The 25,470-nt window shown below is 40.5% G+C and overlaps 1 protein-coding gene across 1 annotated transcript; it reads left to right on the plus strand.

The window, feature by feature from the left end:
* The first annotated feature begins 445 nt into the window (after nucleotides 1-445).
* NAPG (NSF attachment protein gamma) lies at nucleotides 446-12,950 on the plus strand. Its single transcript, XM_066183529.1, has 12 exons — nucleotides 446-573; nucleotides 2,629-2,696; nucleotides 3,824-3,908; nucleotides 4,501-4,518; nucleotides 5,080-5,110; nucleotides 5,568-5,677; nucleotides 5,815-5,881; nucleotides 6,558-6,628; nucleotides 7,492-7,570; nucleotides 8,037-8,116; nucleotides 8,849-8,978; nucleotides 9,947-12,950. Exons 1-12 carry the CDS (start codon nucleotides 518-520, stop codon nucleotides 10,094-10,096), a joined length of 945 nt encoding a protein of 314 aa, XP_066039626.1. The 5' UTR covers nucleotides 446-517; the 3' UTR covers nucleotides 10,097-12,950.
* The last annotated feature ends 12,520 nt before the right edge of the window (nucleotides 12,951-25,470 follow it).

Below are 25,470 nucleotides of genomic sequence, written 5' to 3' on the forward strand. Positions count from 1 at the left end.
CCACAAAATAAATGCAGGAAGTTTCACCTCAACCTGAGGAAGAACTTCTCCACACTGGCGGCAGAGCACCGGAACAGGCTGCCCAGGGAGGTCGTAGAGCCTCCCTCTCTGGAGACACTCAAAACCCATCTGGACGCCTTCCTGTGTCACCTACTCTAGGTGACCCGGCTTGGCGGGAGAGGTGGAGCAGATGATCTCCAGAGGTCCCTTCCAAGCCTAACGATTCTGGGATTCCGTGTGATTCCGGTTTTTAAGAGCCTTCTGTCGGCCTAGCACACGGGGGTGCCCGCCGCCCCCGGAGCCCCGCACAAGCCGCGCCAGCGGCTCCGCGCCCGGGGCCGGCCCGCAGCACTGGGGCCGCTGCGGACCCTCCGGCCGCGGCGCAGGCGCGGGGAGCGGGCGGGGCCGGGCCGCCCCTCCCGCTGCTCCCGGTGCCCGTGATCCCTGCGCCGTTCCGTAGCCGCAGCGCAGGGAGGCGGAGGAGCGCGGCCGAGCCCGGCCCCGCCGCGCTGGCGAGATGGCGGCGCAGAAGATTAACGAGGCGCTGGAGCACATCGCGAAGGCGGAGAAATAGTGAGCGGAGGGCAGCAGGGCGGAGGGTGCGGGCCGGGGGGAGCTGGCGAGCGGCTGCCAGCTCGGCGCCCGCGCTGTCCGGGCCGCCTGGCGTTCCTGCCCCATGGAGGCGGCGTGTCCCCTCCTGGCCTGGCAGGGGGCTGAGGAGACTCCGTGTGCCGGGCGGCGGCACATCGGGAGAGCGGGAGGGAGGTGGCAGGGCCGCGGGCGCCGGCGCAGGAGTGGGGGGCATGACTGCTCGGCCCCTCCTCTGCCTAAGGACAGCCTCCCTACGGCGGCTGGGTGCTGCGCAGGGCCTGCTGCCCCGGACAGGGACGGGAAAGCAGCCCTGAGACTCGGCAGGGCAGGCGGTGTGGCTCAGAGGCCTGGAGCCTGAGCACTTTCCTTTAGGGCTGTGTGGTCTCTGTTCCACCCACCCTGACGGCAAAGTGGGGACTGTCACTTCTGCCTTTCTGTTCAAGTTAGCGGGAGGATGACAGGTCACAGAATCAATTAGGTTGGAAAAGTTTCTGTGATGATCGAATCCAACCTGTGAGCCAACACCACTCTGTCAACTAGACCAGAGCGCTCGGTGCCACATCCAGTCTCCTTAAACACCTCTGGAGATGGTGACTATCTCCTCCCTTGGCAGCCCACTCCAATATCTAATAACCCTTTCTGTGAAGAATTTCTTCCAAACGTCCATCCTAAACCTCCCCTGGCACGTCTTAAGGCTATAGACAAGTGGGGGAAAAGAGTTATGGAGACCGTGTTGGATAAAAGGCTTGGCTTTGCTGAGGTGATGTGCGTTTGTTTCTTGCCCGTCAGAAATGTGAGATTGGTGCTTCTTAGGTGGCCTCAAAGACCTGTACTTACATTTATCTTGGAGAGCTTAACATCTATGATAGGCTACTAGTGTGTATTTTAGCACTGAATATAGCCATTTTTCTTGCAAGACTGAATTGCACAGAGCGCAGTATAGATGTAATGGAGCTGACTAATCCAAGGATGCCATAGTTTTAGTAAGAATAGTGACAAGCCCTCTGGAAATCATGGATCAAATGTGCAAATTGGCATAGAGGGAAAGCTTCGAAACCGAAAATACCCAGCATGTCTTACTCAAGTTACTTGACTGAAAATGCCCACCAGCAGATTTAATTTTAAGCTTATCTGGAGAGCAGTTGAAATAAAAGGCACTGAGACCTCAAATTGTGTGTAGATTGAGTGCATTGTATATTTCAGCTTGATGCATTTGAGACTCTGACTGTGATAAAAATAACAGAGTATAAAGGCTTTTGTTAGAGTTGCACACTGTGGTCGTCATCCAAGAAAGACAAGAAGACCACCTTAGGATCCGTATACAACTGTTTTGCCAAGTAAAGAATGTATTGCATATAATGTGTTGGCCTACAACAAATATGCGAGTAGACTGTAGAATTCTGGTAATATTATAACTTCTTTTAGAAATGAGAAAGTCAGCATATTGAATTCCAGATTGCCTAATGACTCACCTAATTTTCCAATGTTCATTTTCCCCTGTGTATTATGCCTACATAGTGTGGCATCTTTTAGTGTCATGATCTATTTTAGACATATAAATGACATGTGAGTCTTTGTGTTGGTAGGTAAATTATTTTGTGTTCGCATTGGAGAGTTTTTGATAATTCTCAGAAGCAAAAAAGAAAAAAAAAATCCTGTAGGGGAATGCTGGAGACTTCCTGATGTGTGAAAAAAAAATATTGTCAGGTGTTGTGGTATTAGAAATCTGGAGATACCATGTTGGTGTAGGAGGAAGTATTTTTCTTCTGCTAACTTCTTACTGCTGAGAAGATGGACTTAGGAAGTCTCTCTGGGAACAGCAGAAGCATGCTACAGTGAGGGTTGTAACTGTGGGAGATAATTGCAGTGCTTTATGCAATTCTTAATAGTGCTGGAATTTGTCGTTATGGTAGTGATGCCACCATAATTTTGGCACAGGTAATTGTTCATTTCCGGGGTATTGTAAAGTTTGAAATGTATCAGAAGTGCCTTGATGGTAAAACATAAAATCTTTACTAATTGTTTCTTGTGTTTTAGCCTGAAAACTGGATTCCTCAAGTGGAAACCAGATTATGACAGTGCAGCTACTGAATATGGGAAGGCAGGTATGTGTGGCTGTAAAAATGGCCATATATATTTAAAAGTATTCATCAAGCTTAGTCCCTGATGATGTTTTATGTATTTTTATTACGTTGCTGTGTAAGTAAAACTGTTGTGAAGACCAAATATAAGATGAAACAACAAAAACTCCTCTTGGTACCACTGTAAAATAAATTTCAAGTTGTACTTGGAGATCTAGAACAGTTTCGAAAACCAATTTCCTTTTCAAGCTCCAACTTCTATTTTTTATATTGCTATATTTGACAAAAATCAAGCTTTCTTTCCTTCTTTCACTTGTCCACCCCCAAATCCTGTGACTTTATCTACAAAACAACAGACGTTCAAGCTGGTTTTAAAATTTTGCTTTATCATCATCTTATGAAATATGTGCTGTCAAAGGCTGTCTCAATAAGGTGAGAGGCTGCCAGGTTAAAATTTTTTTTTTCCAGGCACAGTAAGGTCTCTTTCCTCCCTTTTTCCACTGCCAAGTACACACTGAGTATAAAATCCTTACTAGTTGATTTATTTTTGTTCTTAAGCATTTTCTTCTTTCTCATAGTAGTAGTTCGTCTTGGTAATTTTGGCTTCTTACTCTGGGCATTCCTACTTACTCACCTAACACTGAAAACAAAAATACGAACTTGGAGGAACAACTAGAGCATTTATAAATTGAAATTTATTTTAAATCTTACTTTATATTTTATTAGTTAAACAGGATAGAAATACTTAATTGTACCCTGAAATGATTGTGCTGAAGGAGTTATGGGTATGGTTTGTTGGCACATTTCTGACCTTGTATAACTCCTAAGATTAAAATTATATAAATATGCATTTCTTCATTTCTGTAATTAAAATGCAGCATGAGTGACTCTCAAAGTCCAGCTAAACACATGGAGAGTATGCATGTATGTGGCTGTGTATGGAAGTGGCGTTGATAATAAATGTCTTTAATAGTAACTAAGTAATGAAACAAGGAGAACTGTCTGGGGTTTTTGGGAAGACCTTGGTAAATTGTAACCGTGCATTTAAAGAACCTGTTTGCATCTTTAGGTGGCTGAACTCTCGAGCAGCAGTGGTAAAAAAAGAATACAATGTCAAGTTGTAAATAAAATCCTTATTTGCTTTCTTGCAGCTGTTGCTTTTAAGAATGCCAAGCAGTTTGACCAGGCGAGGGAAGCGTGTTTACGGGAAGCTGAGGCGCACGAAAACAATAAAGCGTATCTTTTCACTGTCTGCGATTTTTTCTTTCCAAGAAGCTGACTAGTTGCTACTTAGATTGGAGTAATGAGGGGTTGGGGTAGCAGGTTATTTAATATATTTGCACGTTTTGTCAGTATAACAGAATTGCTTTTTAAAAGTCTGTTCCTGTGTGCTCTGAGTGGGAAAAGTAAAGAACTGTTGATGAGAAAGTTAATGTTGTCCCAAATAACAGCTGACAGGTGCCTGGGGTACCTAGGTACTGCTTCAGAAATTTAACTGGTTTTTAATTAGCTACTAATGCATAGTATAAGCTAAAGGAAGCTCTGACATTATTACAGTACTTGTATTACTGTTTAATAAGCTGGAACCTATTTTAAGTAAATGTGCTTTTTACAACTTTATATCTAGCTATACACGGGTATATTGCATTTATTCTGTCCTTAGAATTATTTATTTTTGACAACTTTCCTGCAGATGTAGTAGGGTTGATTTGCTTTTATGGGGTTCCTTGCTTTGAAATTAGTAGTTCTGTAAGATTTTGTATATTGGTATTTTTCCTGCATTGTATTTTTGTGGCTTTGACCTTGACTTCAACAATTTCATGTTCAGTCTCTTTCATGCTGCCAAGTAAGTACAGAAGTGCTAAGTAATCTGAAGGAGATTTTTTTAACATTCAGTAGAAGTATGAACTGTTATTTTGATCTCAGTGTAGTAAGTGTTCTGATTCAAGTAATTTTGCTGCCTCAAAATTAGTTCAGTGGAAGTGTGAGCTAGGAAAGTCTGAAAACCTGTAATGGCCACCTGAAAAAATGATGATTTTGGCATTCTTCAGCACCTTTTGATAGCAAATATTTTTTCTTAGATGAACTTCTCATAATTTTGAAATTCTACACTGTTGAGCTAATAAGAAAATTTTTAATTAAAGGGTACTTCAGAGAAGACAGTAATCCAAATACTGGCTGGGGATCAGGTTAGAATAGATTTTTACCAGGGAGTGTGGTTGAATTTTGTGAAAGATAAAGTTACACATGTGCTGTGTCATTAAATAAAACACTTGAAACATCCTCAAAACATTAAATATTAACAATGAAGATGTTAGATAGTCAATGCACGTTAACTTTTGCTTCATAACTACAGCTTATTGTAATACACCATCTCTAACCAAATTGTACTTTTTTTTCTCTACAGAGCTTATGAACAAGCTGGCATGATGCTAAAGGTATTTTCATTTACTAGCTTTTATTTTTAAGTTCTATTTTATAATGACAAATAATTGTGCACTGGACCATTTCACAAATATACGTAAGCAAATTGTGCATTCAAGTGAAATTTTTTTGTTGGCTCATAGTCCTCACCTCTACCTTCGCTAGATGAGAAAAGCAACATTTTTATTTGGGGAGAAAGATAGTTTTCCTTTTGTAGAAGGAAAGAAGAGTTCCTCATGTCAGAAGGTAACAGATGACTGGTGCTGCTTTTACTCTAAACTACCACAAGTTCACGACTTACATAAAAGTTAAGTACTTAAAAGTGAATTTTATGGAGTTGGTGCTCAACTTCCACTAGCTAGCCCTACAAGTTTGTAAATAAAAATCAGAATCTAAATAAGTTATTGCTTTGTGTCCTTGCACATAAGCTCCTTTCCTGAGAATAGTGTTCCTGTGACTATTGCCTCGTAGGAAATGCAGAGGCTCCCTGAAGCAGTTCAGCTGATCGAGAAAGCCAGTATGATGTACCTGGAGAATGGGACACCAGACACAGCAGCTATTGCTCTGGAACGGGCTGGAAAGTGAGTCTGACTTATTGGTGGCTAGAATCTTTGCAGGGCATGGCTATGTCTGTGGTTTTCTTTTATGTTTTTTTGATGCTTTCAGGTAAAAAATATTTTCCTTTCATCTGAAGAAAAAGTATTGATGTTTGTTACAGGTTAATAGAAAATGTGAGTCCAGAGAAAGCTGTGCAGCTCTATCAGCAAGCAGCATCGGTGTTTGAAGTAAGTGGGGGATTTTTGTTTGTTGGGTTTTTTCCTTTCAGCTATAAAATAAAGAAAAAGCCTAAGATTAGGTTCAAAATATGTTTCCTTCTATTTTACATTAGTGGCTGAGTAATGAAGCTGAAGGCTTTTCATGCTTCATGAGAAGCATGAGATAGGATAGCGAAGGAGATGACAAAAGTTAGGAGTCAGTTTGCTTTTCCTTTTTCTCAGTTTAGGACTTGACAGAATCTGAATTTTGTGGTTCAAGTGTTCTGCCTCTTGTTGGGCAGCACAGAGGGTAGAGAATGTGTCTGCTGTTGAGTATTGGAACCCAAAATAAAACGTTTGAAATCCCTGAAGGCACAGAAGAAAAGATTTTGCTTGGTGCTCCAATCATGAGCCAGTGATTTGCTTTTTTGCAAGTGTCTTTGGTGTACTTCTCTATTGTCAGTTGTCATGTTTCCAGATTAGCAAATTTGCATTGACATTCCTCTGCTCAGCAGATCCATACAGGAGCTGGCTGTGGAACTTGAGAGCACCAATGCACTTCATGTTTCCCTTGAGTGTGTCAACTGCTGATCTAAAAACTAACAGTTCTTCTAAGTTACAGGTGACACGCTTAGATTAAGGTCTAGTGGTCTTAATTCTGTCCAAGTGAAATAAGAACGTCTGAATTCTTTTCTTTCTTCTCTAGAATGAAGAGCGTTTACGGCAGGCATTAGAAATGCTAGGGAAGGCATCAAGGCTTCTGGTCAGAGGACGCAGGTATAGCTTTATCCTTTTTTGTTCTTTTAATGTAATTGAATCTTAAATTGTGATTTTGATTGTGGTTTTTTGTCTTGGTGTTGTTTGGTTTATGTACTATTCTTATTTGAGACTTGCTTCAAACTAAGATCCAGTTTCTGTGGGATATGCCATGTTCATCCAGGAACCACTTGTTTTGTGTTCTGGGATGGGGGTATGTGAGCTGAAAGACTTCTGCTCTGTCAGAATACCAGTTTTCATTAATTCTTAAACTACCTCAGGATTTTTTCTGGGTTTTTTTCCAACATTAATAAGTAGAAAGTACTTGAAAGTCTATCCCACATAGCTGCGGGATACAAAACAGAAGAATTAAGACTGACCTGAGGAGAGAAATCTGCAGCAGTCTGATTCTGGACTTCTTAAGAATGAATCTTGGAGTGTCAGTGAGACAAGTTTAATTGTTAATTGCTTACATCGGACTTGACCTTCAGTTCATCTTAGACTTGCTTCACTAAAACATTTAGGTCCTTTAAGAACTATATTGCTAGTTTATGGATATCAGACTTACTGATAACTTACAGTAACTTCAGGAGGTAGAGAAACGCGTCAGTGTATGTAACAAAGCGTTCATCTTGTACAATGTTACAAAAAACAAGTTTTCTCTGAATAAATACTAGAGATGTTCATGTGCATGCACACAAAAGGAATTGCTGACTATGTATTTACCTACTCTGTTAGTAAGACCTACTGCTGATTTTTAGTTGTGTTGCTGTTTATTCCAGTAGACTTACCCCTGTATTAGTTAAACACTTTGTAATTAGCCATGGGTTCCTTGCCTTGTGTTGTATTCCTGGAACTGATACTCCTGTTTTCTTGGTTTTTAGATTAGATGAGGCTGCACTGTCTCTTCAAAAGGAAAAAAGTATTTATAAGGAAATTGAAAACTACCCCACTTGCTATAAGGTAAATTCTGAGACAGCTTCTGATAATACATTTCAATTTTTTTAGTTTTTGTTGTTACTGACATCTGACAGATGATGGGTACGTCTTGATTAAGCTCTAAGTTTCTTGCTAAATGATGAGAATTTGCGGTGGTGTTTCCCAGACTTAAGCTCTGCTTTTACAATTTTTAAGATAAGATGCTGTTATCTACAGGAGCTGTCAAAACCAAACCACATAAAAATAAAGATGTTATCAAAAAACCAAAATGTTATAGGGGTTAATCTGTTTCATACCAGCTGAGGAGATGGCTCTCTACTTTTTTACTTTCAGATTATTCTGACTCACTTGTGTCAGTTTCTTACGGTGATTGTGGATTGTAATGACCTTCCTCATACTAGATACTACCAGTCTACTATTTTTCTCATATTTTATTGTTAATTTCTAAAGAATCATAAGGCTTACTTTTTTGTTTGTTTGTTTTGTTTAGAAAACTATTGCTCAAGTCTTAGTTCATCTTCATAGAAATGATTATGTTGCTGCAGAAAGATGTGTGAGGGAAAGCTACAGGTAAGTCTACTTCGTGTCCTGGAGTTTTAAACTGAGTGCTTCACTAGTGTAGATCTATCTTGCTTGACATTGTTCTTCTATAAATTTTTAACCTGCATTTCTGTTGACTAACAGTACAATAATAGTGTTTGTTCCCTGGTGTATCGCTATCAGGAATCTTTTTCACACATAAGAGATTTAGCTGTAATGGCTACAGTGATTCTTCTTAACAAACATAAACTACAAAAGTCATAAAGAACTAGTTATGTGTGACAAAGGATATAAGATGGAAATTAAAAGTTCTTGCCATGTTACAGGAGAAAATTTTGGATTAGTGTTTAACCCTGAGAGTTCTTCATTTTAATTTTCATAGGAACTTCAGAAGCAAAATCTCAAAACAACATGTTTTTTACTTAAACTGTGTTTTTAGTGAAATGAACATACGTGTAAGTTAAATTGTACTACTTTACCTTTAGAAATAACCTTTCCAGGTCAGTCTTTAAACACCTTGCTTATGATTTCCAAATCTCCAGTTTTATGTACAGACACTCATGACAGAATTTTTCTGTATGTAATTTGGAAAAAGAGTTTATTGACTGATCAGGAAAAAAAATACTACAAATCCAATATTATTGTTTTGTCTTGACTATGATTGTGGCTTTACTTGCAGTGTGCAAACTAATATTACTTAAAGTTTAATTTTTATGGATATGATCCATGTGCCTGAAGAAATTAACTTTTAATTTCCTTCAGTATACCAGGATTTAATGGAAGTGAAGATTGTGCAGCACTGGAGCAACTTTTAGAAGGGTATGATCAGCAAGATCAGGATCAAGTTTCTGAAGTCTGTAATTCTCCACTCTTCAAATACATGGATAATGATGTAAGTAGGCAGATCCTGTGATTTGGGTTTTTTTTCAGGTTAAGAGGGTGAAGTTTTTTCCTAGTAGAGGAAAATAAGAAGAGCACAGTCCATGTATTTGGTGTGACTTCATGTCATGCTGCCCTTTGGCTGTGAGCTTCCTGCATTCTTTTACTTTGCCTGCCAGTGATGGTGCTGCCTGCCTTTCAGATGGTGCGAAGGATTAGGTGAAAGAGCAGCTTGTTAAGGATTTGCTGAATCTGTTTAATGAGTTGACCAAAATTCAGTCCTCTTCTGCTTGCTTCCTTAAGGGCAAGAACAGTTTGCTGCTTCTGCTTTTTCTCAGAAATACCATCCAGCAGATGAATGTGCCATAAACATGAACAAGAGTGTGATGCCTACAGGGTGGCATAATTGAATGGTTTTTTCCGCTGCTTATTCTTAGTAAGGTACTCACTCAGGATAGATTTTGAATTTAGAGCAAGTAGTTGTTCTCCCCACCATTTTTTATTTAATTGAATTTGTAAATTGTAGGAAGTATAAGATAGGAAAGGTGTGAAGTAATAGCAACATCTGTCTCTGCCAAACCTTGTAGCAGTGTTGGCTAATTTTAATTCATTGAATAGTAAAAATTAAGTCACTAGACTTGCTGAACAACACTTGTAAGACTGTTTACATGATCTAATGCTAGATAATGTATGAAAAGCTACATACTGGAATTATTTCTTTCCTACATAAAGCTTGAACCAGAGGAGCTATGTGGTTGATTTATTCAATAATAAGCACCATCAGTACAGATCTCATACCCCATTCTCAGGGTATTTGAGAGAGAGAAAAATGAACTAATGTTATGTTTATTCCAAGCTGGAAAAATATACCCTGAGACCATCATCACTCTGTTTCTGTACTGAATGTTGTCTGCTTGCTTATTGTGAGCATCAGTCAATTTTATGATAGTACAGAGATTAAACTTGCCTTGTTATTGTCAGTATGCCAAGCTTGGTCTTACCTTGGTGGTCCCAGGAGGTGGAATCAAGAAGAAGTCGCCAAATGCTGCCCAAGACAAAGCCAGAGGACCAGCTGCAGTGGGCTCTCATGCTGATGAGGAAGAGGATGAATATTCTGGTGGACTATGCTAGCTACAGACTAGGTTGTCCTAAATATCTGACTGACCTGTGATGTTGAGCATATCCAAAGGTACCAGATTTACCAGAGCTTCATTGCAATTGTGATATGGGAATCCTAATATTAACTTGGCAGCTTCTGGGTGCAATGCAGGAGAAAAGGCATGATTGTAACCCATCATCTTGAAACATCTTTGGACTTCATCTCTTACCTGGCAGGAGCTCCCTTAGGGTCTTACCTTCAGCTGATGGGAAAAAATTGAGGAGAGTTTTACTAAAAGCACAGTTTAAAAGAAACCCAAACCTCAGAAGCACTGGAGGGAGAGTGGTACAAAATTTTAAATGCTGGATTTCAACAGCCGACACTTTTGGTCCCAGTACGATGTTTGCAGTTGTTTTTGGAATTAAATGTATTAAATTAAATCTGGCTATTTATCTCCTGTTTAAGACCATTTAAGGCAGACTGTGCCAGGCAGGATTTTTACTTGTGTAAGCACTAGGGGGAGCATTCAGTTTGTTTTCAACATGTTTTTACTCCAATGGGGAATATTATTTTAATACCTTATTTTTTACAGCATCCACATGAGTGTGAAAAACACTAAGTCAGCCAGGTTGAAGTTATCTTGCAAGCCTAAAAATACGCATCTGCCTTTCCTCATAAGAAATTTATTGACCTGAAGTATTTGGAAGTAAATGTATCCATGGTGTTTGTAATGTGCACCTTAGAATAGGAAAGAGTGAACAACCATTCTTAGCAGTGTTTTTGAAGTGTGCCATAACCAAAAAAACCCCTGAAGTTAGCAGGTAATGCGCACTGAATATAAACTTCTGAAGACAAATGTTTGACAAAAACTTAGGTGAAATATTTCAGTGATATGTTTGAGTTCCTAAGTGTCCTAGGTGATTATTTGCTAATCAGTATGCTACTCTATGAAGACATTTGATTCTTCCCTATTTTCAAAGCATTGAACAGATATCTCCTATAAGTGGCATTTTTCAAACTAGCTTAGAATCCAAGGTTACCAAATTTTAATGCGTCCTATTTCTGTTTGTTTTCAAGTCATCATGTGTTTTGCAAGCTTCTTTGGTGTCCTATATTTGTTTCACCATTTTATGTTTAAAAGTTGTCAAGTCTAGAAGTTGTACCTGTGGCTTGTTTCTTCAGCAGGACCTAAGCAAGGTCTGCACTAGGGTGATTTCACTTGGAATCCAGCAGGGATTTGAATGTTATGCCCAAAGCTCTGTAAGCAAGAGATCAAAAGCACAGTCTAAAGTGTTGGGGCAGTTTCTGCCATAGTAAGGAATTGGATGTCATCAAAGATATCAAGCACATGTCTGACAAAATTATGTCAGGTGTAATTGTGATGAACGTTCAAATTTTAGAGGGCTAATTTTCACTTTTCTTGGAGTGAATAGCACTCAGTAGCATTGAGCTGGGAGCACAAACTGCAGCATAATTTGCTGTCACGTTAGAAAGTCACACTATTCAATTTAATGGATGTTCAAAAACCAAATTTGTGTCTTTGCCTTGTGTAATAAGAACCATGAATTTTAAAGCTATTTAAGATGCACCTGTAGTTCTTCACTATCTGATGGGTAATTTCCCTTTATTACTGATGATGTATATGAAAATTTTTGGCACTATGAAATTTTAGGAAGTGAGTTGCTTTTCTTTGAGAATTCTTGTAGGTATACATGAAAGATGGTTTTGAAGACTTTCCTAGAATTCTGGAACTCTTCTAGAATTTTCACTGTTGGAGGAACTGAGTTTAAATTCAGTTTAACTGAATTTTAACTTCCCCCTTTTGGATTTGTTTATCAAGTTGAACATGACACTTATGGCAAATTTTTATCACAGGTAGAAAAAAATGCACATGTAGGAACTCAGGGAACAACACTAAGTAATTTTTTTCAAGCATTTTCTGCTCCTTCTAGTTCTGAAATCAATTTTATTGTGTGAGTGCAAGGAGTCTGCTTTTTTGTGTGTGTGAATAATTGCATGTATCGGAAATGATGAGGTGCATAAGGAAACTGGGAACTTTGTGTGCTTCTGTGGAAGAATTTTCAGATTTATTTAAACTGTGCTTGTAACCCTAACAGGCCCTTAAAAGAAAAATTAAAATGTATGTGTTACACTTTAAAAACATACTTTCCATACGGAAAAAAAAAAGTGCAAAACTGTCTCTCCCCCCCCCCCCCCCCCAGCTGTTTCTTTGTTCTGTGCCAAGTGTGTAAAATCTGGGACAAAAGTGGCTGGTACTAAGCTGCCATTGAATTGACATTTATGATTCTTAAATGTAGAATCTTAATCTTTAATTGCAATGTTGCTGCAAAGACCAAATCTGCAGAAATGGAAGTGTCTGAAAAATAAGATGGTCTATTTTATATAACTTATTCTCCTATTTTAGATAGTGAAAGTGTGTTAGGAATGTTAACTGCCTTTTAGTAAATGTTTAACTATATAAGAAACTGTCTGTATATTATGTGTTAGTGTTTGTTTCTATCTTTCAAAGCAATTTGCACACTTATGTAAATACCATTTAAGTGATCTAAAATGGAAAATATAACATTTACAGCAAGAGAGTTTCCAAAACCAGTGTTGATTGTAATAAAAAAAATAAAGTTAAATTGTGCATGGAGGCTGAGCAATGGCCAATGCAATGTATATGTAAAATCAGAAGATTTCTAAATTATCTGTAACTTAATACTCAGATGATCAAGTGCAGTGTGAAACCTGTGCTTTACTTGTTCTTTTCCCCAGTCTGTGGTGTGATAGAGTACAAAATGTGTTTGTAACAGCTCTACAGATGCTGCCTCTTGAGAAGAGGCTGTGTGTTTCACCAACATGAAAAATAAAACTTGAAATTAATGCATGTGTGATAGCTTTCTCTGTTATTGATCAAGTCCTGCTGAGGGTCACCATTTGAAAATGGATGTTAATTATATTTAATTTGTCACTGGGATAGATTTTCAAAGTGTTTTTTGGCATGAGAATACAAGATTGTCCTTATTCAAGTTGGAATCAATGGGGAGTGAAAAACAGCTAGATTTCGCACAACGTAAGGATGTGAATTCTGTAGCTCTTTGGAGACTTCATAATTGTAGAAAAAAACACCTTTTCTACTATTTTAAACTGAAAATGTCTGGAAGATGTGAAGGTTGAAGAATCTGGTACTGAAGTCCTACTAGTGTAGTAGGAATTGTTCCTTACATGCTGCAAATGTGCAGCTGTATAAAATTATAAGAACTAAGCTGCTCTCAGGAAAAAAAAAAAAAAAAAAAAAAAAGGAAAAAAAGCGCCGTGTCATCCAGATTTATAATAAGTAGTGAACTTTTTTGGATGCAGGAAATGGAAAAAAGAAGCGACCCCAACCTCTACGACTAGTAGTGGTAATAAAATTGGAGGAAGTAGATGTAACTTTAGAGAGCAGAAGGGAACAACCACTTGGGATCTGCGGTTTGAGCCTGAGCAGGGCCATCAATCACTGAGTTAATGGTCTGTAGAGGCCAGCATGCCCAGGAGCTGGGCTCGTCTCTTCCTCTGCCTCGGGACCTGTTGGCGAGGATGTGCACGGGTGTTGTCTCTGACCGCCTCCCGCACGGCTGGCGGGTGTTTGTTTCAGAGCTGCTGCCTTTGCCCTTCCGCCCTGATTTCCAGAGTAGCCGTCAGCCTGGAACAGGAGCGGAGAGGGAGCTGCAGGGCTGCACGTACGTTTCGAGAACATGTGGCTGTTGTGATTCATCTGCTGAGCCCGCTGGGAATAGTGGTAAAGGAGCGTGGCCGGACTCCGCAGTGAGCGCTGCCAGCATCTTCACTGGTGTGCGACCCGTTTGGACTGCGCCACAGAAACGTTCCAGTCCTAGAGGGACAGAAGCACGTGCACGGTGAAAAATGGATTGCCAGTAGTTGCCTTGCTTGCTTTCGATTTGTGTTGACGTGCTTTTATTTTGTCTTGTTTCTGAGCTCTGCGTAACCCGGCGTGGATCTTATCCCAAGAGCGTTGTTCCCTCTTGGCGCTAGATGGTGCCGCAGAGCTGGCACGGGAGCCTCTGCTCCGTGCCCAGATCAGCTTCTGCCTTTCGATATGCTCAGCTGGAGTGTTGGTTTGGTTAGAAATATCCACACGGGCACCTGCCCTTGCTGCTGCTGCTTCTCGTGGCTTGAAACACCTGCCCGAAGTGGTGGAAGTCCACTTACAAAGGACAGCTTAGATTGTTGTGTTTTCACTTCTTTGAACAGGGGCCTGGGAAATCGGGTGATTAAGAGCCAGGTTATGGATAGTGGGTGGGTGGGTAAATAAAACAGTAGCCAGTGTGCACTATAACCTGTTAAAAGAAATATTCAACTCCAGGGCTGATTCTGCTACAACTGGCAGTCTTAGTGCAGCCATAAAATGTTTTGAAATGCCTCGTGCACAGACATCAACAGGTATAGGGGGCAGGGAAATTAGCAAAATGGAAGGAGTGAGGAAGCTGGTCATCAGGCAATGGTATGTTGATGGATGGAACAGAGAGCTCCTGCTGTAATTTGCTGGAAGGAATTTGCTTAAAAATATATATGCCACATCCTGATTCATCCACAGAGGCAGGGAGGGAAGGATGAGGACTGGCCTGATTGCTCTCTCCATGCTGGGGAGAGGTTCTGCTGCTGTGTGCCATGTGAGGCAGTCTGAACATGGACACGTTACATCCTTTGCCTGTCACTAACGGACTGGACTTCAGGAATGAAAGGTTTATAGCTGCAGACAGGGACTTCTTTGTGTGTGTAGCCGACAACTTTCTAGCCAATGCTTGCTGTGCTGCACTGCTCAACAAATGTCCCAGAGTAATTGTGCTGGTAATATCAGAGCAGAGAATTCATGAAGTGTAAAGACCTATGGAACCCGGGTGTTTTATGGATGCCAACTATTTTATTTAATTGGCCACCATCCAGTAATTTTCTGGCTCCCCTTTTGTGTCAATGTATGATTTTCCCGGCTGAATAACTGGAGGAAGAATGAGGATCCTCTCAGCTGCACTGGAGCCCAGAGCACAGGTTGGGTGTATAAGAAGTGAGTGGTTAAAGCTGGGTGGACTTGGGGGGTAAGGCTGCTGTGAAGCAACACCAACTGAGCAAAATATTGTAAAGGTTTAGTAATAGAGCTGCAGAAAGAGGAGAATATTTTAAAATTCTCCTTTAAGTAAGACATGATCTGGTAATTTCTGTGTCTGCCTTAATGTTTATCTTCCCAAACTTACCTGATTGTGCACCTCGTGGGAATTCCTGAGAAATCATTTTCTTTGAAACACCATCAAAGACTTACTTCTCACCACTTTGAAGTACTTCAGACTAACCCTGATGCAAGACATGAGCTTGGTGAAAGGCTGTGCTCCTGAGAAACATTGGAAAGTGAAAGAAAACAGCCTTGTTTTCTGTTGATTCAGATTTGGTTTTTTCTCCCTTTAGATCTTAATATTCTCGAATATAAGGGTGGGTTTTTTTCCCTTTGTAGCTCACGGATGTGAGTATGCAATCTGAGATTCAAACAGTTCTTTTTCTGTATTTGTCATCCTGCAATCATTAGGGAGCAGATTTCTTGTGACTGAGATGGGGATAGGGGGAAATCAAGAGAGAAAGTATGCACATGACTGCACACGAGTCACTTTTTGGTCCTGGGTGTGCTTACACAGAACTACTTGTGATCTCTTCATGGATAGGATGTGAAGCCATTTGACAGCCTATGTGGTTTTGCTACCGTTTTTTTTTTCCCTAGAGATGCCCTGATTGGAAAAATTCACACCTTGGAACAGGTGTGAATACCTCATGGCCAAAAAAAATCTGGTATTAATGACATACAACCAAGGTAGTACGTGCAAGTAGCGGCCTGAATGCACACACATGCTTTATGCTTATCCATACTGGCATTTATAACATTATAATTTTTGTTTTAAAAGGTCATGGATATCTAAATCAGAAATCCTACTTCAGAAGTAGTGTTTCTTCACAAGACTGAAGTGGAGTAATGGGATCATCTTGAGATTTATTGTAATTTGGGCTATATATTAATTGCTTCAAAACTTTCAGGGAGGTTTCTGTTTCCAGGATAAATGTCTATGTATCTGTTTTGCAGGAAACAGCTATGGGAAAACACTCCACATCTGTGATCACTTCATTGAACTTTGAAATAGTTTGTTAAAAATGTAGGAGGGGTGAATTCAGAGTAATTTTTTTCAGGGTATTTCAGGAATAGTGCCTGTTAGGTTTTCTCTTTCTGAGTTTGTATTGTGGATAATTCCACTGATGACTATGTGTAGTATTGTATTGCTATTATAAAAACATTGGCCACTTTTGAATATAGATACTGCCGTTACCAGGACTTTGATCTTTATGAACTAGAATATGGGAGATGTTAATCAATACATTCACTATGACTGAAGTATAGAAAGAGACTAGGAGGCAATGTGTGATGGAAAGGAATGAACTTAGAGAGAAACAAGGAGGATTGCAGCCCAGTGCTGAGTACTTGTGCCCTCTTATGATTTCCTGATCATAGATGAAGGGTGAAGGAACAGCTGGAGATATAATAAGTTACTTGACAAATAACAGAACAGCATGAATCACTCATCAGATAGCTTGTGTAAATCATAGAAGTCACCTTTTTTGTCAGTCACTTGAAGGTATTTTGAGCATAATTCTTATGCAAGGTAGCAGGGGAAAGCATTTTTTATGATGTCCTTTCAATTAATGTCAAATCAATACTATTCTGTTCTAATGCATTTATTCAGTGGGGTTTCCAGATGCACAGCAACTGAATAGAGAGTGTAATAAAGGGAATCCTGTTGGCTGCATTGTTTCCTTTCCTTTTTAGTTGTGTGCATTTTGTCTTTGCTGCAGGAGCAGGACTGTTCCTTGAAGGCTTTGCTGTATATCAGTTTTGGGGTAGGTTGTTTTGTTTTTTGGGGGTTTTGGGGTTTGTTTGTTTGGGGGTTTTTTTGGTTTGGACTGAAGAGAAACAAAACCTTTGCTTTAGGTGGATATTCCAGTAAGTTTTCACCCTTTTGGCCATTTTTTGATGGATTCTCAGCATCTTGTTAAAATCATTACTTTTTAATTTAAAAGTGCTTAACTCTGTTTGTGTCCATTGAAGAGAAACAGTATTTTCTCAGTACAGATAATGTACTATCATGGATCTGAAGCAGATGGAAAAACTCATGGTCTTTGTCACAAATCCAGGATGTGCTGTGATAGTAGAAGAAAGGCTGGCATTTTGTCACTGTTTTCCATTTTATCTTTGACCAAATATAAATAACAGGTGAATATTACACAAACTCATTAGATTTAGGCTATGCCCATGTTGAGAGTTGTGGTAGATAAAATGAAGACTTGAATTTCAAATGTACAAACTATTTTTCCCCCCTGAAGCAGATTTTTAGGGGCTGTCATTTGCCACCAAACTCTTTTTGAGTGTGGAATTCATATTTCTTTAAGTTAACTGTGGTGTGGCTCACTAATATAGCACATGCCATATAATACAGAATTACAGCATTTTGAGACAGATGGGTTAAATGTGAATTAATTGCTTAAAATAAGAATGCTATGGTTTTTGTCAGTCTTGTAAGTTCTTTCTGTATAGTTATTTGTCTTTGGCTCTCTTCCTGATTTTCCTAAACTTATTTTCTAAGTAGTTTTTAAAGACATTGATATTCCTGATTTCTATATGAATGGTTGGAAGTACCTGGCAGTGATTTTCTCTTCAAATGAAGATTTAAGTTACTCCTAGACAGCTGTGGGATATTTTTGTTCATCTTGTCAATCTGTATGTTAGATTTGTCCCTATGGTTCACTTTGATTAAGGGATGCCACATATACATATCCACCATGTGAGTCTTCCTTCATGGCTTTCAAAATGTTCTGGGTTTTTTTGGATGTCTGACTGGCAGCCTGTGGACCTTTGGCAGACTCTGATAGTCAGGCTGTAATCAAATTGTTTGGGGCAGAAGTCTAGGACAATTCTTGATTATAATCTTGTTTCTGCTGGTTGAGCTCTTTAATATAAATGTCTCAATGGTAGAAAGGAGAGGTTCCATGAAGAGCCTGGAAGCTGGACATCCCACCTGCACTGAAGTTAAAGGAATCAAAGGGTGAAACTTTTGTAACCAGCAGGAGAGGATGGAACACTGTGATAGTCTGTGCACAGATCCATCAGCACCCTTGAGTGCATATCCCTTAAAAAAATCACTTTCCGGAAAGGACAAGAAGTAACTAAGGTAAGAAAATGGTATTTATTTCTTATTTCTTCAGTGATATTAAAAAAAAATAAAAAATATGGATGCTTTTATAGCCAATATTGCAATCACAGAGCTAGAAGCGAATTCTGAGCTCTAGTTTTGGATCTGGATCATCAATTGAATGTCCCTGGACTTCAGTGTGGGAGATAAGTTGGAGTCCAGTGTTCTCCAAGTGCATGTTAAGCAGTAAACTCTCTCTCCTTCTCTCTCTCCCTCAATCTCTCTCTTCTTCTCTCCTGCTAATGTATTTGCCTACAGACAGAATTCAGCAGATCCTCAGCTGTGCAAGGTGTGCTGCCTTGAGGCAGCCAACTGTACCCACCAGCCAAAATTCCTACAGTGGAGGATTGCAAACTTTTGGCTTTCCACCCTTTCTCCCAGACAGGCCTCCGTGGCAGGCAAGAGCTGGACTGAGACTCCTGTATGTGTTTACCAGCCACAGACTCCCTCCTGGGGGAAAGATACTTTCTTCTTCTGTCAGGGTTTCTAAATGCCAGATCGTGCTTGCCAAGGCACTGAGTGGAAGAGACAAGTGAACAGGGAGATTGAGGCTGCAGATAAGCTGGAGGTTGAAACATCTACCATTTGTCAAGGTCATTAATTTCCAGGCAAATTGTCTTTGAGCTTCTTGGGACTGTTTGGGTTATACTGAAATGCAGCAGTTTCCAGAGCTGAAGGATCCACAACAGAATAGTATTCAGAATCCTCACAGTGCAATAATACAAAAAATAGTTGTCTCTAAATACTACCTTAGTATGGATTTAAAATAGGAATTTGATGCTGTTTAGACTAATTGCTGGACTGATTAGTCAGCACTCATCACTTCTGGTTCTGCTACATGCCTTGGTTCAGCTTTTCTCTTCTGTCATGAGAATTTATTGTCACGTATTGTGGTCATGGCCCTGTTACACCCAGTGATCCTGCACCAGCTTACTCTCCTTCTAATTGTTACTTAGAAATTGCCATATTTCATTCTGTTGGTCTAACAGACTGTTAATTAGACAGTTCCTAAGCAGTAATGCCAGGTAGGAATAAATCTGCCAGACAGTTGCTGTAACTCTCCAGTTATAGTGAGTGGATAACCTCAGGCCAGCAGCATTTGTATTCTGCCTTTAGCGAAACCAGGGCTGAATGAAGAGTTCTGAAAAGGTCCAAACATATCTGAAGTACTGGCATTCAGAAATATGGAAAAAACCTCTGAACATTATGCATTTAAAAGTTTAGCACAAGTCAGATACACTGTCTGTTACAGTCAGCCCTTAGTTAATTGCTGATATTAAAATACTCATAAGACCTGAAGTCTGACATTTGTTGGCTTTCTCCCCTCTCTGCCTCCTTCCTTTGTCCCCCTCCTCAAAAAAAAAAAAAAAGAAAAGAAAAAAAAAGAAAAAAAAAAAAAAAATAAAAAGCACACTAGTTGTCTACCTTATAAGACAATCTCATAAGTTACCATGGTGGAGTTAGTTTTCCAGCTACCTGTGACCTGCTGGGCATTTGTCAGAAAAAAAAAATTCTAAGAGTTTTATGTCTTAATATGAATGATTCTCCATCCTAAAGTTTGGACTGGAATGATTATTCCCCAGTTTAAAATATTTTCCTCTTTCATTCCAAGAGTAGTAACATTAGCCTAATCCCAGGGAACCTGTCACTCGAAATGCAGATAGCATTGGAGGGATAATTGGAGAGAAGAGCTGACAATTCGCCCATGATTTCAAAATGGGAGCCAGGTTCATTTCATGAGTGACTTATTAACCAAGAATGGAGTTAATTTTAACGGAGAACATTTGAAAAACTGTTCAGCCAATGCTAGTGTTGATGTTGTGTCTTCAGGGTTAAGAAGAGTTGCAAAAACACAGACACATTGCTGTCCTAAGGTCAGAAATTTCTGTAAACTTTCAGCCTAAAGCTGTGCAGCACAGGAGAACCAACTTGTACCTCATAACCCATGAAACAGGAAGGATGCTTATCAACAATAATCTTGCTTCTGTCTTTACTTTTTATCCTGGTTCATTAAGTTTTGTCTTCTGAGACATGCATTTCTAATGTTTTAGCTGCTTTAAAACTGGGAGTGATGGTTAAAAAGCAATCCAGCCAGAATGAGGACAGGGCAGCTAGGGACACAGCCTCCTCCAGACTTTCTCTCTTGAGGTGAGAGATGTACCATTCAGTTTAATCCATCTACTTCAAGCAAAGCTGCAAAGAGTGGAAAAAGGGTGACCCACAGAAATTGGGAGACAATGCTCTAGTGGTTTCTCTGGATATAAAATATGAACTCCTGGGACTGACTTGTCATTTTGTTTTGCTCACGGACTTCATTTCACCTCTCTTCAGCCTCTGGAAAGAGACAGAGCAATGAAATCAAGGCAGAATATTGTGAGAAACTAAACTCCTTATATGGGGCAGCTGAAGAAGTCAAGCATCTGATAGTAATTGGTTAGTAAATTAAATTTTAACAACCTAGAGGTTGCATGCAGTCCAGTCCTGCTCCCCTAATATAAATCACTCAGATTTTCAAATATGAAACACATGTTTTCTGTCTGACCTTGTCTTTTATGGAGCAGTGGAGATTGCGAATGCAGATGCTCAGGTTTGTATGCTTTCTTGGCCGCCGAGGCTGTAAATGGCAGCTTTGCTCTCGGAGCACATGTGACATCGGTATTGCTCGGTACACTGGAGAACGGATATGGCTTCAGGCAGTAGAGCTGAGCTGGATCCCCTTCAAACACTTTCACTCCCTTTAGGCCTTGCTCACCCAGGGCGGGACTGTGACCTCAGATCACAGGCCCAGCCTCTCTCCCCTTCCTTTCCTGGGGTGGGGATGCCAGCTGCCCCTGTGACACGGCTGCCAGCACGAGGCTGGCAGTCACCTGCCCTCCCTGCCTGCAGCAAAACGCAGGCTTTGCCCCTTTAGCTGTTCTGGCTTGAGCCCAACAGCCAGGGAGTACTCTGGCTCAACTGGTCCCTGACAGCTTTCCCCAAGCTTGTTCCCTGGAGCCACAAGCTCCAGCACCCACTCGAGCACTGTCGCAAGGGCTCACCCTTTTCCCAGAGGTGTACAATGGACCTGCCCAGTCAGGTTTCCCCTTGAGGGCCAAAGCCCTTGTACTGTTATTTCCCAGGAGGAAGCTGGGGCTCCCTGCATACCATTTCTTCCCTCTTTCTCGTCAGGACATGTCCCAGTCTGACACCTAATTTTTAGCAGTGCTATTCTGGAGCTGAAGGGGAAGCTGCATGTTTAAAGCTTCAGATCTGCTCTGACTACAGGCAGTGGGAATTTTCCTATGTAGGTGCTAAGTATTATTCAGTGTAAGCAAAACTTGGCCTGTTAGTTGTAATTTTTTTTTCCATCATAAATCAAGTCCTCTCTTTAATTTTTGCTTGAAATCTTTCATCCTAGAGAGGAATTTGCTGTAGCTGTAACTTTGCCATGAAGTATCCCAGCCATGAGAGCCTGACAATAGTTTTCTTCCTTTCAGATGTTTCTTAGGCAGTCTGACTTGGTCTAAGGCCTCTGTGATTTATTGATGTATTATTGAGTGATGTTGCTGGTTATTGGGATAGCAAATGGATTTGGTCTTGAGGGAAGCTTGTTAGCCTGAGGGGTTAAAAAAAGCTCCTGATGAAAACACGTGTTTTAATGCCCATGTATCACTGCTCCCTAGGGCTTAATAGTACAGCCTGAAAAATTAAAGTCCTGCACTTGATCTTCCTTATACCACCAAAATAAAGCAAGCCTTGGCTTCAGGGGAAGCTGGGGTGTGCCTTCCCTCAGATGTGTTACAGCACTAGGAAGGGGCACTGTGGGACTCTCCTTCAAGGAAAGGACAGTAGACCTCCTCATTTTTAGTCACGCTGACCCATCAGTGTGTTGGTGATCTGTGCTGGATTCTGGGAGAAGAAATAGAGGCAGTGGTGATAAAGTGAATAAGAAGGGAAATGAAAATGTGCAGAGGCCAAAGGCTGGAGCAGAACCACCATTTCCACCTTTTGCTTTGAGGAGACAACATTTTTAATAATCTCTGAGAACTCCTATTGCCTCCTGTGCACACCTGTGAACAGGATGGGACAGAAAGGACACATCAGTGGGATAAACAGTCAGTACCACACTGATGTCATATGTGATTTGGGTATTTTACTGTGATCTAGCTCTAACCTGGTCCTGTGCATCATCTTTTGTACTTCTCCATGACCACCCCATCACAACTCCGCAGAAGGAAAGGATCTGAAGACAAAAGAAATCTGGTCCCTTGCACTGAATTGCCCGTAAGAGGTTATAGGGCATTTAATATGCATAACACCTTCTGCATTAGATTCAAATGGAATGGATTTGGACAATGTGCTATAAAACCACCTCATAACACAAAGTGGAGTTTGGTAAGAGAGATCTGCTTGGGAAGCTGCCCTTAGTCCTGCACTGCAGATTTGAGCTACAGTGCCTCTTCTGTGGACACACCACTAACAGGAAAACAGACATTTACATTTTACTGCAAAGGGGAGTCACCAGAGAGCCCTGTGATACCTTCCCACTAAGCAACACTTAACAAGATTTTCTTCTAGAAGTATTTCATAGCCATATAATATTTGGAGAATTGTTTGGAGGTGGGAAGGAATCCTTTAAAGCACTTTGGTTTAGTTGCACTGAAGAATTTAGTAATGTGACCAACAGTACAGTTCAGCATTGCTTTGGATGTTCACTTATCATCTTAAATCTTAGTTACGTTACTGATCTTTAAATCTTGCTGATTACATGAGGCATATGAAGGTGCCATTGTGCAGACTTCTGTCAGCAGTCTAGTACCTTTCAATGCCTGCTTTCTTGTACAGGATCTTCAGCATATTTTTTTTTTTGTGTGTATAGTTAAAGCTTTTTTATAATTATTTTTAGAGGATAGAGTTCTAATTTCCAAGCTGATGAAGTCCTTATCAAAGTTAAATGAGCCTTTTGGAGTAGTCAAGCATATGGTAAAGGTAGAAATTAAGTTTTCACCTACTGAAAGTTTTTATTGTAGATGTTTTGTCACAACATCCCTGCACCAGCCACTTAATATAGACAGCATATGCTGATATCATGAATGTGTCTTGTAACATAAGAGGCCCTTTCCACTCATTTAGGGACGTGACCATGCAGTCATTTCTATTAGAGGGCTATAGTGCATGTAGATTGTAGTTTCCTGTAGGAAGCTAAATTAATGTACTTTATTCTCCAGATTAACAGGCTTATTTTATTTGAAATGGTGTCTTTATCACCTGTTTTAGGCTTTTTAACCTGGAGATGTTAGTCACTAATGCCTATTATTGTAAAAACTAAAAGCTAAAGTTTCTGTATGAATTGCTGTTTGTTGAGAAGTTCCTGCATTTCAGTATCATTTCAATTTGTGTGTTGTTACTGTCTGGATGTGATTTCTAGTTCTGCATTATTTTAAAGTAATAACACTGGAGTGATTTGTTTAGGATTTTTTTTTTCTTTTCTTTTCTTTTCCTGTTTTCCTCTGAGGGAAAAAGTGTTAACAGCAGTCTTGGTTATGATGTGACCAAGAACATGGCAGCACTCTCCAGTGAAATTCCCACTTGCAGTGATGTTTGCAACCAAGTATTCTTTAAGGCTAAATTGTGTGGAGCCACCAGGCTGATGAACGGAGACCTGCAATCCATCAGCTCTGAGCTGTACTGCAGCCTCTCACTATTGCACAGGCTGCCTTCATCACCCTGCTTCAGCTGACTACTTTTAATCCAAGCATCATATTCTTTTATTCAGTGAGCAAGCCTTTCCTAGCAGCTGCAGTGCCTCCTGTTAAATCTGAGGCCATCTGGAAAGTTGGCTGTTGTGCTTGCTTGGTCCAAGACTGCACTGATCTGCTCGGCACTGTGTCTGGTTGTGGAAGTCTCATGACTCTCTCCAGCTGGATCGTGGTAGGGCTGAACCATGCTGGGGAAGAGGCCACGATGCCTTCCTTGCATGGCAGAGGTCTGTAGCTGTTTCTGTGCACTAATTGACAGGGAAGAAGGGGAGCAGGTCTGATGGGAGATTTTGGAGCCTTGCCCTTGTGCAGAGTCCTTGTTATTGCTTTGTGGCCACCAGAAGCTGTAGGGCTGGGGACTCCAGGCATGGCTATACACAGGCTTGTGGAGTAGACCTTGGGACTGAATCTTGAATGTGAAGAATGAGTGATATCTGTGTCTCTGTGGTATCTGCAGCTGTTGGAACAGGTAGCAGATGTGGGACTCTAAGCTTGCAATCTTTCAGTGCGTTACCTGGATCTTGCTTTGCTGGTCTGGGTAGAACCAGCTGTTTGCTAACTGCTGCTGACACAAGTCACTGGAGCAGCGGTATGCTCCTGTTTGGGATTCTCCCAATAAAAGGTGCCAGCTACCAAGTAGACTCAGCCCATCCACGATATTCTTAGGTATGTCCTAAGCAATCTGCCTTGAGGGAACATCTGAGTTTGGTTTCTTTTAATCACAAATTACTTAATGGTCTGCTTTTGCTGAAAAAACTCCATACTGTAAACTTGCTAATGTAATGAATCTACGCAATATCTATGCAATGTATATAGTTACATGTAAAATATACAAGTATATGCATTGCATTAGCTGAGACAACAAGTACTTAATGCAGCATCTATATGCCATGGGATGATGCATATAAGTAAGTTTTGAATGTGTTTTTTTCCAGCTGTGCTTCATGGGTGTGAATCTTGTTTCCTGGTGGCTACATACAGTATCTAATGGGGGATATTGCACAGACTCTGCTACAAAGGTGACTGTTTGGAGGGGGATTTCACTGCTGAAGGCTCCCATATTGTTGTCTTTTTTCTTAATTAAGACTGCTGTTAACACTTCTTCCCTCAGAAGTGAGATTTAAATCTGAAGTGACATTTCCTCCACTACCCCTCCAATTTATCTGAGAGCACAAAGTTCCTACAGCAAATGTGTTTTTTTCTTGTAAGCATCTTGAGGCCCAGCAGGCTGCTTAGGGCCCCAGCTGAGCTGGGATCAGCCATCAGTCACTAGCCCTCCAGTGCTCTTCTCTTTGTGTTGTATAATTATTCATCTACCTAAATTTATACATATTTTGCCTTTATATTCCAGCCCCTGGGGAATTAGGGAGTTAATTTTATTTA

The sequence above is a fragment of the Chamaea fasciata genome, unplaced genomic scaffold (assembly GCF_029207755.1).
Source record: "Chamaea fasciata isolate MVZ Bird 193981 ecotype frontalis unplaced genomic scaffold, bChaFas1.0.hap1 SCAF_1, whole genome shotgun sequence".
In the NCBI taxonomy this organism is placed as follows: Eukaryota; Metazoa; Chordata; class Aves; order Passeriformes; family Sylviidae; genus Chamaea; species Chamaea fasciata.